The 16295-nt window shown below is 41.9% G+C and overlaps 1 protein-coding gene across 11 annotated transcripts in view; it reads left to right on the forward strand.

Annotated features, from left to right (window-relative positions):
• The window catches only part of caska (calcium/calmodulin-dependent serine protein kinase a), a 145532-nt gene that overhangs the window by 38350 nt on the left and 90887 nt on the right, over nucleotides 1–16295 (forward strand). For all 11 annotated transcript variants that reach the window (XM_028022160.1, XM_028022161.1, XM_028022163.1 and 8 more), the window contains exon 2: nucleotides 15962–16074. In XM_028022160.1, coding sequence (XP_027877961.1) covers nucleotides 15962–16074 — 113 coding nt within the window. The remainder of the gene's footprint in view (nucleotides 1–15961; nucleotides 16075–16295) is intronic.

Here is a 16295-nt window from a genome sequence, read left to right on the forward strand (position 1 = left end):
ATTAGCAAACACCTGGTGGAACTACACATCTGCTAAGCTCATTACCAGCAGATGTTGTGATGACTTCCTGGAGAGCTGGAGCTTCCCTTACAAAAAATCCCATGACTTTCACATGGGATTACATGTGGCACATGTGGTTCCCATTTTCCACGTGGGATGTCTATCACAGGGATACACATCACATGTCTATCCCATGTGTATGTGATAGACATGTGGAAATATGTGATGCACATGAGATACACATGTTTTCACATGAAACATTCCAAAATCACACATATACAGTACATGTGCCTTTAGATGTGACTCACATGTCATTCACATGTGAACATTTGTGTGAACCACATGTGTGGTACATAGGTTTCAAATGTAACTTTCACAGGTAAATTTCATGGGAGTCTTTTGTAAGGGTTCTTAAAGAGACAGAGGCCTAATTTCAAGGTGTTAAATTACAAAGTTTAACTTCTTTTAAGTCACATTTGATATACATAGCGTTTTTACAACATCCAAAGGTAACATAGCTACTTGATTGTGCTACAAAATGGCACTAGATTGGTGAAAAACATAATCCGTGCCTTTTAAAAGCGTCAAATTCGACAGCTGTTGGTTTGCTAGAAAGACAAAAACCAGAACATCAGAGGAATCTCATATTTTGAAGACGCTACGTGCCAGGTAGCACCTGGCATCAGCTTCCTAAACCGAAGGAGAACTTCGATTCTCCTTCGGTTTAGTTAATGGCTCACATTCTTACACATTGCTGTAATTCTAAATGTGAATATCCTGCGTCATAAAAAACACATTTTGGGACTGGATTATGTAATCAATCAATCGATCCATGCGATCCTGTGGTGAAGTTCAGGACTTTCTGTGTTGTGTTCATCTGAGTTTTCAAACTCTGGAACATCTCCTTGTACAACCAAGAGGTTACACGACAAAAATAATTAATAACTGCCAATTACAGATGTAAAAAAATGTAATAAATCAGTTGAATGATTTTAGCCAACATTCTCCAAGAGAAGAGTTTGACCTGGGAAGATTTGAGTTTCCCCCCCCAAAAAATGTTTTGGTAAAGACTTCTGCTGAACATATTTTCAGGTACTAGAAATAATCTCCTAACAGAATCTGTATAAAAAAATCTGGAGATCTTTTATCATAATTTAGTCTGTCAGCTGTGTTGTAGAGAGCATTGCAGAGAAAGCAGATGAAACAGACGCTTGTTGCTGGACAGCTAGCATGTTACTCAGCACGCAGGCTCTGGCAAAGATCTGCAGAGAAGCTCCTGCGATGGGAACGCCTGTCTTTCCGTTGACCTGGGAAAACGCTCAGGTTCCCTGGCAGGGAGAGCCGGGAGCACCGCCGACATTCCCATCTCTCTTGCGTTGGGTGAAATTTCCCAGTGGCGTTCCAGAAGGATGGCGAACGCTTCCTTGCAGCAGAGCACAGAGTTGCTTTCTGGCTGCTTTAGTGACATCTGCCGACTTTTTCTGGCCGATGAAATAACTTAGTTGTTTTTCTTTCACTTAAAGGACGTAAGACGTCTTTCATGTTGTAATTTCTCTGTTCCATCAGCTGAGAGATTCTTTTTGGAGTTTCACTGCAACCCATGAAGAAATTGCAGTTGAAGATTTGCCTTATTGAAACTACTGTATTTTTCATCTCTGTCTCACTGTGACACACAAAACGTGATTTTTCCATTGGAGCCAGTCCACCACGGGTTGAGAAATATAACATGCTTCACATATGGGCCCCTGCTATGGTCTTTATGCAGCGCTCCTCCAATATTGCAGCAATGATCCTAATGTGTTATTTCTAGGCCTGTCGCAATAAATCAAATAATCATATGATAATTTAAAACGACCTCATCCGTTTCCATTTGCGTGATTGTTTTTGTTTCTCTCTCTCTTCCTACTGGATGAGAAAAGGCTTCAGTCCGGTGCCCTGGTTTCAACAAGTCTTTTCTTTGAAGGACAGTTCAGTCCTTCTATTTTGTTTGTTTTTGTTGTTTTCTTTAATTATCGCGGATGTCCCAAACGTCTTTCAATTCCAGTTTAAATGTTCATCAGAATTTAAAGTTTATTGATCCTTGAGAATGTGTCCTTGCCATTATTACTGTTATGTTACTTGAAAATGGCCTTAAAACAGCAAAATTATTGTTTATCACAATCATTTCTGGGACAATTCATTGTCCAGCAACATTTGTTATTGTGACAGGTTGGAATGGGTGGAGAAAAGTGTTGGATATGATAAAAGGCTGTTGAGAAGAATGAAGGGAAAGACCAGCAGGACAGAAGTGAGACCAGTAACGTCGACTGGTTTGGATACGGTCGAAAACTGGGGTTTGTGGACTGACTTACTGTGTGTTTCTCATTTCTACCGCATCACTGCGCTTTGCACACAGAGGTCTGGCCGAGTTGGTCACAAAAAACCCCAAAGACTGGATGTGTTCAGCAAACCAACGGCACCGCAAGCATCTTCATTACAACAGAGAAACCGGACAAGGCACCCAGACGTGACGTTAAGGTCGATCTCGTTGATATGCGCCGACGTCCACGCTCCTTTCAGCTGCTGGTTTCTCACCAGAGCCTGAACACCTTAGCGGGTTGTGAGGCAGACTTCTGGTCTGAGCATCTATTTTATGTCAGAACTCAGTGGTGTGATCCAGCATGAGTCCATCAGAGCTCACAATCTGAACGGCTGTTCTGCGAGACGTTTTAGAGAAAGTCTGTCAACTGTGCGGTAGCCCCATGTGTGTGTGTGTGTGTGTGTGTGTGTGTGTGTGTGTGTGCGTGTGTGGACTGTCAGTGAGTCTTGCAGGTGCTGGCATGTCCAGGCTTCTGCCTAATCCTCATGGGAGCGTAAATAAGCAGCCTAGCTGTGCCTCCTTACATAACCGCTATGCCTGGGAGAGAGAGAGAAAGAGAGATTTGAGGGGGTGACAGCATGAATTCAGAGACGGCCAGATGCAGAGAGGGACCGCCGAGGAGAAAATAGCAGCGGCGCAATTAGCTGTTAAAAGAAGGTGTAGACGGATGGCCGCAATTTCCTGATTCGTTGTTACGGCCTCCTTTCATTCCCTGCCAAGCGTGGCCGATTGAAAACATTTGATTACTTGTTGTTCTGGTCCGCACACTCACCAAAACTCTTTCTGACTGTCAGGGTAAAAAAATGATAAAAGTTTATCTGACTTTCTACCAAATGTGGATCCATTTACAGGGATCTTTGGTGGAATACATCGGTACGCGTGCGCATGCAGCCAGCTGCCACACGGAGACTCGGATAGTCAGTGAGGCACAACTGTAAACCTGCAAAGACGCAAGCATTGGGCGAAAACCAGACATCTTTATCCTTCTGTTAAACCAGGGGTGTCGAACTTAGTTTCATTTTGGGCCTAATCAAAAACCTGACTGTTCTTAAAGGGCCGGTTGTGCTAGACTACATTGATAAAACCCATTTATCTGTTAAAATATTCATAAATAGCAGTCCTTCTAGGATTTTGATTGCTTTTGTGGCTTTTTTGAAATCACATATTTTGTGATGCTAATTTACACATATTTGTAAGACATTTTTTATGACATTTGCGCTAATGTGTGATGTTAAATGTGACTTTTTAGTACTCGCTGTATCAATCACAGACTACAACGCCAGCTGTCAATTAAACCCAATGTTTTTGACCAATTTTGAGAAAATGTTGCAGTAACATCAGAAACAATTTGGGAATCTGTTGATTTTGTATAAATTTTGAGGATTTGTGAAAAACCTTAGGGTCTTATTGAGGTAATCTCGAGTCTAGAGGGTTTGGCCCCTGGGGCCTTGAGTTTGACACGTGCACAAAAACAATTCTTCGCTGCTTTGTGTTGGTCTGCCACATAAAATCTCAATAACAAATCTAAAACTGATGAACAACGTTATAAAGACAGAAGAAGAGTTTGCTTCCTCTCCAGCAGTACTGACAGGAATGAAGGAGATGCTAACGGAGTTTTCTGCTGCAGACTGTTAGCGCGACGTTAGCAGGAATCAAATCCATGCTGCTGGCTTTGCTAATTATTACAACACGTGCGATGGGATAATTCAACAGCAGCTGTGTTTCCATTGACCATAAAATTACAAAAATTGAAAGTACCTAAATAAATTTGCTAAATGGAAACAATAAAAAAAAAACCTCACGTTTTTCGATAACATTTTTCACTAGGATGAGGTGTTTTTTTTCCATCTGTATCAGGATGGATGTATTTCGCAAAACTGCAATGGAAACACTTTTCTTGCATCACACGAGTCATGTTGTTATGGATGCTACTTCTGGTAAAAACGAGTAGGAAGGATATTTGTAAAAAAAAAAAAAACAAATATCCCGAATAGTTTATCTCAAAACAATTCGGGATAAAATAAGCGTATTTGAGTCACATTTTCCTGCTGTGTGAACGCAGCCAGAGTTCGTCCATCCATCACGTTTCAAACACTGGGACTGACTGTTCCGGTCAGCATGAGCTTCCCGTTTGGAATGACTGTGCAGAAAACCTGTCCCGGTGTTTTCTGGGTTGCTTTAGGGACTGCAGACTCCTGCATTTGCCTTCCTAAAACACCAGGTTTCATTTGTATGAGCTGCTGAACTGTGTTCGCTTTTTGCTCCTTTTACCACAACTTCCCTTCATAAACCAGGCAAAAGCTCGGACGGCCGTTGAGTGAAAGCTGATTGAAGCTTCACTGTCAGCCGCTGAATCAATGTGTGTGTGTTCTGCGTTAGCGAGAGAGAGGAAGAGAATGAGGCGTCGCCAGTCCGAGATGTCAAAAAGCTGTCAATTAAATGCTGTTTAACAATTCCTGGCGCATCAAAGCTGACCGCTCTGACTTTTCCGGGGAGGAAGGATGGCAAGCTCAGTTGGTCAGCCGTCCATTCGTCTCTTATTAGTGGCAGACTGCAGTGAAATGCTGCAGAAGTGTTGGTGTTCCTCTGAGGATGTAGCGCTGTGGTTCTTTCATCAGGTACCAGGTTTTCTCCTGGCTGCCTCACCTCATTGTTTGGACTTATTGCTGTGAATTCATTCAGCCAAATCCTTTTCACGTGTTCACTTTAATCCACTTTGCTCATAAGCAATCGGCGGGCTAGTCGTTAGCCTAGCATGGTCTGAATGACCAAATAAACACTTGCAAGTGAACTGAAAACTACGGAAACCAAGATGGGACTTTTTCTGCATAGACTTTTTCTCAACGGGTTCTCTCAAGATTAAGAGTTCATTTTCAGTCTCCAGATTAATTCGTTTCCGGTTTTCTCGACACAAGTTAATATCCCATTTTCTCGAGATGAGTTAATTTCTCGTTTTCTCAAGAGAACGGGTTAATCTTGAGAAAACAAGGTTTGTTGATGACTAGAGTGTGTGTTAAATCAAAATGCATACCACAGTGGCATGCATTTGAAGGGTGGAATCTGGTTCATCTAATCAGGAATCTGGTTCATCTCGAACCATCGGGAAATGAACTCGTTAAACCATCGAGCAAAAGTAAATGTGGAAAACATTCGCTCTCGGCGTCCATAGAAAACCGACATATGAAATCATTTCTGTAAAAGCCTTGATTAGTTTTGGTGTAATTTTGCATATCTGCACATTTTGTTACATCCGGTTTGATTAAGTAGATTTCTAGAGCCGCATTGCTCCTGGTGGCAGCATGTTGGAGTAGCTTTGCTACACTGAGTCTGATTTGTTTTCGTTCTTCTTTTTTTTTAGCATTAATTTATCGTTCTTCTGGTGGAATCATTGCATGTGTGGACAGTTATTCCCTCTGGTTCTGGATTCTGTGCAGCTGAAACGTTACTCAAAGGTTATCCAAAAGTTCCTTTTTAACTTCTGGGTAGTCGTTACGGTGCGTATTGGTCTTGTTTTTACAACTGGCAGCAGCGTGTCAGCATGTAATGAGTTAGTTTCTAAGCTTGTTGTTTCCAACTTTTTGAAATACTGCTATGAGCTCTGACTAGTTTGTTACCTCCACAGACAGATTAGCTCAACTCGAACCAGTAGAAGCCACAAACAGATTGGGGAAAAAAATAACTGTGGTAAACAATGGCAGTCACTGTGTTCAGTGTCCATCATGGCGCCTCGCGTGATTGAGTAACATAGTTGCAAAGGCTCAATATTGAAAACATTTTCTCAGTGAACTATATATAATTCCTAAATTCACAACTACTAAATGTTTGTCTAACTGGACCCATTCAAAATGGGGCGATATGAATTTAAAATTATATCAAGATATTTTGTGACGATGAAAACTAACCATTACGTATTTTTTAGGTAACTGTGTAGTTGTGACTCTCACAGCAGTCACAGCTCCACAAACACAAACACTGCTCTTGAGAAACATCCAGTTGTAATATGATTCTTTAGGACACCAGTCACATAAAGACTGATTTGTATCACTGATCTGCACACAGTCACTGCATTTAATCATATTTTCAAATTTATTGATATTATTTGATATTCTTAATGAACAAACAGTGGAGAAAATAGTAAAAATAACAATCCTAAGAACACGGACAGTTTTTTTTAAACATTACTTGGAATTTAATGTAACGACAAATGTTTCACAATAAACGATAAACGATGCGATAAATTCCCACCCCTACATCATTCCATGTCACTTTGCAGCAGGAATCCATGCCTCAGTGTGTTACATGAAGTCACGATACAGCGTAGATGTAGTCAACCTAGAGCTGCTGCTCCTCTGAGCCAACCAGCCAGATGGCGGCTGTAGCTCTGTAACAAAGGTGCTGTACCATCCTGGTTTGTTTGGAGGAGCCTGTCCTGGTTGGGTTTGAATGTGTGGACAACGTTGGACTGATTTCTTCCTCTCTGGGCTCTTCCCGCTCCCTCCCGCCTCTCCTAAGGCTCCCTGCGAGGTGTAAACATGCTAATGACGTCCATTTAGCATCAATTCTCTCTAATGAATCCTCCAGGCTGAGGTTTCATTATGCCTCCTGACGGCATTGGGCCTGAATCACTTTGTTAATTTGTTTCTCATCATTCTCATTGTTCCCTTTGATTATGTCTGTTATATTTTTATTTTCTTGCTGGCAGATTCTGTTTCTCCAGTGTTTCTTTTTCCATATGCATGCTGGTGCTGTGTGTGCATGGGGCCGGTGTGGGACTCTCACCGCCTCACAGCCTTGGAAGAAAAATACAGTATCTTCACATTAAATAAGAAACTTGAAGTAAAAGCGTAAAATACGATCAAATTTATTTTCCAAACAATAGAATCAACAGTTAGCTGTTTCATGTTATGCCACACCATTGGTTTATTTATATGCTTGTTTTTCCCCCTTTTTTTAATGGAACATATTGAGAAAAATCAATATGTTGGACTCGAGTCATTAATAGTAAGACTTTAGACTTACTATTGAAACCCTACTTCAGTCACAAGTAGTTTGATATTAAAATGAGTGTTGGTTGAAATGTGCACAGTGGCGAAAGACTGAAGCTAAATATAGCAGACACATCCACAGAGTTCAGTGTTTATGTGTTTGACGCTAACATTAGCTCGCTAATTAGCATGGCTACATTAGCAGCTGTGTTAGCTTGCGCTCTTCCTGAACAGACCAACCGCTCCAGATTTTTTAGCGGGCCAGTTTAACTTTCAAACTTTTGTTGTAAGATGATTTAAATTAGTCGGTAAACAAAGTCTCCACCTGAATCAACAGCCTGTCTGGGCGTGTCACATCTGTACCATTCTCAAATTAAAGTTGGGGGCTTTAAATGGACATTCATGGCTCAGCGACTTTAAGCTTCATGTTTTATAATGTTTGTGTATTTGAAGTGGCAGTCAAGCTCGTCCTCGTGTCTCTCGCTGTGACCTACCTGACCTGCCCATGTGCTTCCTGAGATCTCTGAGACTGTGGAAGTGATGAAGTCGGGTCCTGCACAGCTGACGGCGTTTACAAAACGGGGGGGGGATATAAGCAATTGATGTCCCTCGGAGTCGAACGGGAGTGTGGTCCGCAAATCACCCTTTCACCTTTTACGACAGCAGCACACACAGAAAGCCACGGACAGATGGCACAGCCAGTCTTTTTGATGCTGCCGTAAATTCCCCGTCGTTACCCTGACACCGACTCCACAGAACACGCTTCTCTCCACCAGGCTTCCCTAAATCCTCCTCCAGCGTTGGTCGCCATGACGCCCTGCCCACCGCCCGTAAGCTCGGCAGCAGAGCAGAGAGAGTGAAGGCTGTTCCGTTTTCATTATGTGCTCATTTCTGCGAGCTGTGGGAGTGAAGGCCGTGCTCATTTACTTTTCACGCTGCTGTAAATTCTCGTCCCCATATCTGACATACCTGCACACAGTTCAGCCCTCCCAGCCGGGAGCTACTTCACCTGGTTTTACCTTTAATTAAACGTTTCAATAATTTCAGAAGATCAGAGATAAAAAAAAAACCAAAAACAAAATAAAGTTAGAACTAAACAAATGGAATGTTTCTGTTTATGGAACAAATCTGTCTACACAGAAACCATCCAGACTGGATCAGTTCTTACTTTTAAAGGGCAGAATTTTGTTTGCCAGCCATGTAGTATCATTTTATAGCACAAGCAAGCAACTACTTCCTTCAGTTGTTGTAAAAATGCTGTATATATAAAATGTGACTTAAAAGAAATTTGACTTTGCAATTTAGCGCCTTGAAATTGGGCCTCTGTCTCTTTAAGAGACTTCTGCTCTTTTTGTAACTCCGCCTTCAGGAAGTCACCCCAACATAGCTCCTCTATTGACCCTTTAACAACATTTTTACCAGCGTTTCACTGAGAAGTAGCTTCTATGAGCTCAGCAGATGCTCAGTTCCACCAGGTGTTTGCTAATTGTTGCTGACTAGTCTGAAGGAGCTGAGTGGAGGATTAGCTCTGAGAAGGCGGTGCTAGATCCACCCAGGGATTCCACACAGCTGAATGGTTGATATGGGAAATTGAAGGATTTCTGGATGAGAGAATCAACCTGATATAAAGATTAAAAAATATGTGATTTTTACATAAAACTTCCCCTCAATCAAATAAATCATTCTATGAAGTAGAACAGTTCTGTATCTTTTTTTATTATTATGGATATTTTTTTATAGTTACGCACATTCCATGTTTTGGGTTTAAAAATGTATTTATAACAATGGTTGAGTGATGCTCAGTTTCTTACGATACAGCCAATTGACGTTTGAAAGTAGAGGCAGACAATATAAGATTCATTTTTCCATCCAACTGCTGTTCATTCAAAACGTTTGTTTACATCAACATGTGACACATTCATTCATTTTAAATTATAAATGAATGAAATAAACAAACAAAAAAAAATCAATTAATTAGGTTCCTGGATTATAAATAAACGTTAAGATATTCCAAAAATACACTACTCACCTCCCCTTCCTGTCCACATTTCTACTCGTTTTCTTTTGGTTTCGTTTCCCCTCTCCGCCGTTCTCTCCCTCTTCCTGTTCTTTCAGCGCGGGTGGCTGAAGAGCAGAAGCGATCGGAACAAGCCAAGTGCAGCTGACTCCCATTCAGAGCTGGAGCGGCTGCGTGCAGCTGAGGCCCATTCAGACGCCGCGCGCCTCCTTTATGTGCAAGCAGAGTTCTTCAGAGAAACCGAGTTCCGCCACTTAAGCTGTCGGAGCTTCAAATCGTGTTCGCTCCACTCCTCTCCACCTCCCCGTTCTCCGAGGCAGAACCGGTGCTGATGTTTCCTACTTCATCAGGGAGCTGATTTAAACGCAGGCTACTTTTGCAGATAGAGCCGGTGTAGACAAAGTATGCTGTTTACTGCTGGTAGCTACCATCAGTATTGTGTCAGTGTTAAATTTTGGTGCATCAACTCACTTTAAATGTCTCGGGGCTCGGTGACACAATGCTGTTGACTCAATACCACAATCAGGGAGCCTTTGAAACGCACCTGAAACATTAAGTATGAGGACAAACTGTTAATGAACTAACTTTCTTTTGTTCAAATGCAACATACATGAACATTCAGGTCATTTTCACAGGTTTGAACTAAAAACACATTCAACTTAACCTTCCATCTTTAGCCTTTTTCTCTTCCTCTACTTCACACTGTCCTCTCTAGTTGTGCTACGCAGCGCACAGCAGCCGGCTTCTCAGCCAGACAGCCAGGAGCCAGCGCTGTTGTCTTTTCAAAATAAAGTCAATTTTATTGTTTCATCATATTTCAATTAACTTCAAACTTTGACTGTGGTTAGTGCAAAAGCACAAAAGCTATAAAAAATATTTCATTCTGAAGGTGTGGCGGCTTTTACTTTGCGACGATGAATTAGAGGTGGGACCAAGTCAGTCTCAAGTCTTTGTCCTCAAGTCCCGAGTCAAGTCCCAAATCTGAAACTTTTCATTTCAAGTTCTTTCAAGTCTTTTTTTATTTCCAAGTCTCTGAACATTTTTTTCAAGCCCAGTCTAAAGTCTTACTACTAATGACTCGAGTCCAACAGAGGGAGTCCCCACCTCTGGAGGAAACCCTGCTCACAGTCTCACATTGGTGCTGCTGCTCACTACAGCACTCACATTTCTAATGGATGGAAGAGGGACAGAGATGCTAGTCCCTCTTTGTCTTTTCTAGTTGGAGTCGTGTCTTGATGGACGAAATGTCTGAGTCGGATACGAATTTAAGCGTAGTTGCTACCAAACAACTACGCTTGTAGTAAAAGATTGAAAAAATCTTTAAGAATTTCCTCTTAGCTTGTAATATTTTGTTTTAGTGAGTTTTTACTAAAGTAATAAGCCATGGTCCTGCTTAGCTTGTGTTTACGTCATTTTCCTCTGTATGTGTCATTAAGGTAAGAAGGCCTCACTGGGTGCTGTTACACTTAGCATTACCCCGGATGACTTCACATCTAAATTACTTCTAACCAACCTTCATATCTGTTTTCCTCCATCTCGGTTTCCTCTAGATCGTTTTGCCACATTCCTCTTTTGCGACTTTTTAACATTTTTATTCCGCTTCCCCTCTCGCCTCTCTTCTCCTCTGTTCTCTCCCTTGTTTTATCCCTTCTCCTCGAGGGCTGCCTGGTATTTGCAGAGCGGTCAGCCTCGAGCGCGGCCCCTCATCGGCAGTGACGTGAAGGCCAGGGGGGGTCGGAGGCGAAGTGGCTGCACTGCAGCGTGCGAGGCGATAACAGAGCAGCGGAGGACTCAGCCAACATCGCAAATGACTTCTTTTTGACCCTGTGCGCCTCCAGAAAGTTTGCAGCTGAAACTCTTTCCTGATTGAACTGCTTTTTCCTCTCTCTGTCGACTTCCTGAAAGTGACGGATCCATTGCTTGTACGCTGGTGTTATCTTTCAGCTGGAGAGATGGAGTTCTCCTCGGAGCCCGACTCTTCAGAGTCGAAACAGTCTTAGAAAAAGCTTATTTTCTTGCTCTTTGCTCGGTTTTGGAGGTAGAGTCTCGATGCCAGACATCAAGATGTTCATGCTGACAGTGAGCTCTAATGTTGAGGAGGCTGTTGAACCTCAATCAGTCAGCCCTGGATAAGTGGATTAACTGACTAAACGTAAAGATTTTCAGCAGTGAATGTGGAATTTATCACCTCTGCGCCCTTCCTAAGGTGATCTTAGTTAATTGCGCTCAGAAACGGGCCGTAAACGGAACCTTTATCACTGGACGGAGAGCTGGAGAAACGCCAAAGTGTACAGTTAACGTCAGAATTATGAGATGAAAAAACACACACTCACAATACTTTCATGGAAACGACCATAATAAAACTATGCATGCTTGTATTGCTTCCAAAAGAACGCAGACAAAATCTCCACTAAGTTTGACCAGTAGCCTTTATTGATGTGCTGAACAAGAAAACTGAAAAATAGCAAGACCAAAATGACCAGCGGCCCTCTTTCTTTCTTTACTTTCTGATCCTTCAGTTGGCTTTAATGCCTCATCTAAATATTTATTTACCTCATATCGTGCATTCAGTGTAGAGCAACTTCCCACATTGGTAGATGGTATAATTAAACAAGTGTGTTTAAGGTTCACATAATAATTTATTTGCTTACTTGCCAGTGAGTCAGAATGTCTGTACTGGTCGTTTGTTTCTGCCGTGAGAATTTCAAAGTTTCCTTTTGTCTCTTTCACTTGTGAGTTCAGAGGAAAATCAAAGTGAGCCTTCAGGCAGTGTGAAGTCCCACCTCACCTTTGTGACGCTAAGCCGCTTTGGCTTGATCGCCATCTGCTCAAGCAGTCCGCATTTGTGCATGACGACTTGAAATTGCACACGCACACACACACGCCGGCTCACGCACACACACACTTGAGCAGCCCTGGCGATGCTTGAGACGCAAGCAAGTCGTTACGCCACGGTTTGTTTAGCTGTGAAATGGCAGGACTCTCGCATTTAGCACCGAGGTTGCGCCGAGTGTACTTTGCTGCGGGATGTGTAACTCACTCGAGGTTTCAGGTCGGCTGGGCCATGTGTTCATTGGAGGTGTTTCTGTGACTCTGCTAGTTGAAAGCTGCTCCTCTGGAGAGAGCCCGGCTAACCGCTGCGTTCTTCACTTCGCCCACAGGACGGTTTCAAAGCTGATGAGGCACAGACTCGGAAGAAAAAAATAACCCAGAGTGTGAAACTGATGATAAAGACTCAAACATTTCTATTTGTTCCATGTCGGACCCTCCTGTGTATCTGCAACCACTAATCGTGGAGGACGCCAGAATGTTCAAACATAAAATAAACTTGTTTTTAGTAGGACTGTCACAGTAACAAATTCTGCTGGACGATAAATTTTTCCAAAAATTATCTCGATAAACGGTAATATTGTTGCTTTGAGACCATTTTCAAGTGATGTAATGGTAATGGCATATTCTCAAAAAATCAACAAACTTTAAATTTTAATGAACATTTAGCACTGGCACTGGTATACATCTTAAATTACCAAACAACAGAAACAAGAAATAAAATGAAGTATGAAGTCTTTGTAAACAAAATTTGTCCCTAAAAAAACCAAAAGTTGAGACTGAAGCACCAGACTGAACATTTTTTGTCATTCAATTTTTGGTAGAAAGAGAAAATACAATAATGATAAATTATGCAAGCAGCAGTGATTGAGTTTGTTTCATCATGCGATTGATTAGATTTTTGCGTCAGGCCTCATTTTTAGCCATTTTTCCCTCTTTTGATACAGAGATAACTTAGTTAATGTGGCCTAAGAGTAATTATTCCTTAGTTGTTCCTCATGGAGTGTTCATATACAAATCTAGATATAATGTACATGTATTTAAATCTAGATATCATGTGGATCAGTGGGAATGTGGACCAATCACAGCTGGTCAATCCTATTAGGTAGAATTAATAGATTTTAATGAGGTACGACACAAAGACGGTGTAATTACACAGCAACATTGAACCCAACAAAAACACAAACGTCTGTCAATTAGATACAATAATACATTCTAATAACTTTAGTTATAGTGGTGCACATTGATCAGATCATTTAGCATAAGAATTTTCATTGTTACGCTAAATTCTATTTAATTATATAAAAAAAAATAATAACAATCTGCGCTGTCAGGATTATTTACAAAATTTTGTCCACACTTTGATTAATAAGACTACCAATAAATAGAACTAAATGAGAAACGATGATTAAATGCAGTTACTGTGTGCAGTGATACAAATCCCACTTCATTATTGGACTGATGTCCTGATGAAGACTATTACAAACGGGAATGTTTTTCAAGAGCAGCATTTGTTTCTGTAACACAAATAACTTTATCTTACAGTTGCTTCCCATAAATATCACAGCATTTTAATATCTCGCTCCGCCGTTATTGATTCCGTCTATAAAGCAAAACAAAGCGGAGCGGCTGGCTCCGCGGGGGGTCCCCCTGTCGATCAGGTCAAACGCAGGTTACCCGCTTTATGCTGCGCCTCAGTGGAAGTGGCACTGATGGTTGGCTTCTCCAAAACGAATCTGAGCGCTTCCCCCAGTCAGCAGCGCCATCCGGAGATGAACTCTGAAGGTCTGTGTCCAAGTTAATTGACTGCTTGATGGAACATCAGCATAATGCAACCTGCTGCAGCTCATCTATCCCAAAGACCCAAAGCCTCGCCCGTAACGAAGCTATAAAGACCCTCGCGTGATGCCTCGGCCGGCCTATATCGGGAACATGCAGGCGCTTTACGAGTGTTTCACGGCTTAATGATCTCCATTATTTAAAAAAATTATGATCTGCTGTATGTCATCCGGTGAGTTAATGGCGGCTCAGCGGGAAGGCTTCCCCACCTGCCAGTCAGTCATGTAAGACATCATATTTGTAACCCGCAGCGCCGTCACAGAGTAAACAACTATAGAAAGTACTTGGAAGGGATTAAGAGCACGCTGCTGCCAGAGATAGCCTGCACGTCTATTCTTAGGCGAGATCAGCTGCTTCATTTATCTTTAAATCCACACACGCTGACATGTTGACTTGCTGACACGCTCAGATCGCCACGCATTGTTGAGGCAGCGTGAAGGCCGGGGAGAGCCCAGTACCATGGTGAGGCCTGGGGCTTTATGAAACAGAGGTCGTTTCCTGCAGCTTGTACTTTCACCCCAACCTGTGGACTTGATAATAAACTAGAGACACTGAGTGGACTCCTTAACTGTTTAACAGAAAGGCTCCACTCCCTCTGCTGAGGCGCGCCTCCATTGTTCGAGTTCTCCACTGTTAGCTTTGTGGCTCTGGTCTGCTGCTGAACACTCACTATGTTTCCTTTGACCACGTTATTGTGCAATTCGACATCTTGAAAACTAAATTTGTGTCATGGAAGCGCCGCAATTTCGAAAAGTGTTGTCACAAGGTTTTTGGCCTTATTGAAATAAGTTTATTTTTCAAAACTGCAATTTATTTATTTATTCGTATCACACGAGTCGCATGATCAAAAACCGGATGTTGCCGCTGGCGCAAAATGCGAAGAAAAAGACGACAGGAAGTGGTAACCTGAATCCTGAAACTGCTGCTCTGGAAGTTACTCAACAGGTTGTTGCTGTGGTTACCAAAAAGTCCACTAATCTTAATTAGCTAGCTGTTAGAGGTTGAGCGGCTAAAGCCGTTCCTTTGCCTACATCTCCCAGAATGCTGTGGTGTTCTGGATCTGCGTTCAGTCAAATTATTGAACATTCTATCATACATATTATCTGTTGATATTGATTACGTGCCTATCGCAATATATTTAATTGATTAACTGACCAGCCCTAATTAATATAATCAAATATTGCAATAATATTGATTCTGTTTGACCCAGATATTCCTCACTCTTCTTCTTCTCTGTTTCTGTGATATACACAGAACTCCCCCAAGCACTAGCACCACTACAAGCTAAAAATAATAATAAAAAAAAGGCTGTCTCATTTAGGCATATTTTATTTTGAAATGGAATCTGGTGAAAAAACTTGGATGAGTTTTTGTTTCTTTTTGCCAACGAGTTCAGAAATGTTGACGTTATACGTGGAGGCCAGGGATCCGCAGTCACCCATTAATACCTATAATTTGGAAATACTTTAGACTTCCTCTAAGAACACTTATTTCCTATTTTAATAGTTCAAACACCAAATATACCTTAATATCCATCAACACATTTACAGTCTCCTTCATTTCTGCTCTTTGTGTTACAGTCGATCACTGTCAAGGAAAACGAATGCCTCTCCTGGATTGCATTCTTTGAAAATGGCGGCTAATAGCATGTCGAATAGCATCACGCTGATGAATTTTGGCTGCGTTTTATTCATAACAATACAGGAATGCTCTACAGAAAAAGGCGAGGCTTCACTCTACCTACGTTTCTACTGGTTACATTCATGTCTTCTCTTTTGAAACTGGCATGTTTTCATCAGTGTCACTTTAAGCTAACTTTAGCCTTCTTTTTGGCACCAATGGCTGCTCCTCTGTGTGTTTGTGGGTGTGAAATGAGACCACTCAGATGTTTCCATGTGCTCACTGTTCTCTCTCTCCGTCTGTGTTGCACAGGGGTCCCTTCAGCGTGGTGAGGAGATGCATCAACAGGGACACGGGCCAGCAGTTTGCTGTCAAAATCGTGGATGTGGCCCAGTTCACTTCCAGCCCTGGTCTCAGCACAGAAGGTGGGGCCCTCACTGATGAAACCATCTCCACTTCCTTTGTCTTTCAGTCTATCTGTTATGTCGTGTCCAAGAGTAAAGCGTGTGTGTATGTGGGTGGGTGTCCCATGCACAAAATGCTGTTGCTGAAGAAAAGGAGATAGCCATTCACACATTTAACATCTATTCTTATGCCAAGTTAATTAGCAAGCCTCAAAATGTGAAAAGCTGTTTCTGATTATCCA

Source organism: Xiphophorus couchianus, chromosome 7, assembly GCF_001444195.1.
Source record: "Xiphophorus couchianus chromosome 7, X_couchianus-1.0, whole genome shotgun sequence".
In the NCBI taxonomy this organism is placed as follows: Eukaryota; Metazoa; Chordata; class Actinopteri; order Cyprinodontiformes; family Poeciliidae; genus Xiphophorus; species Xiphophorus couchianus.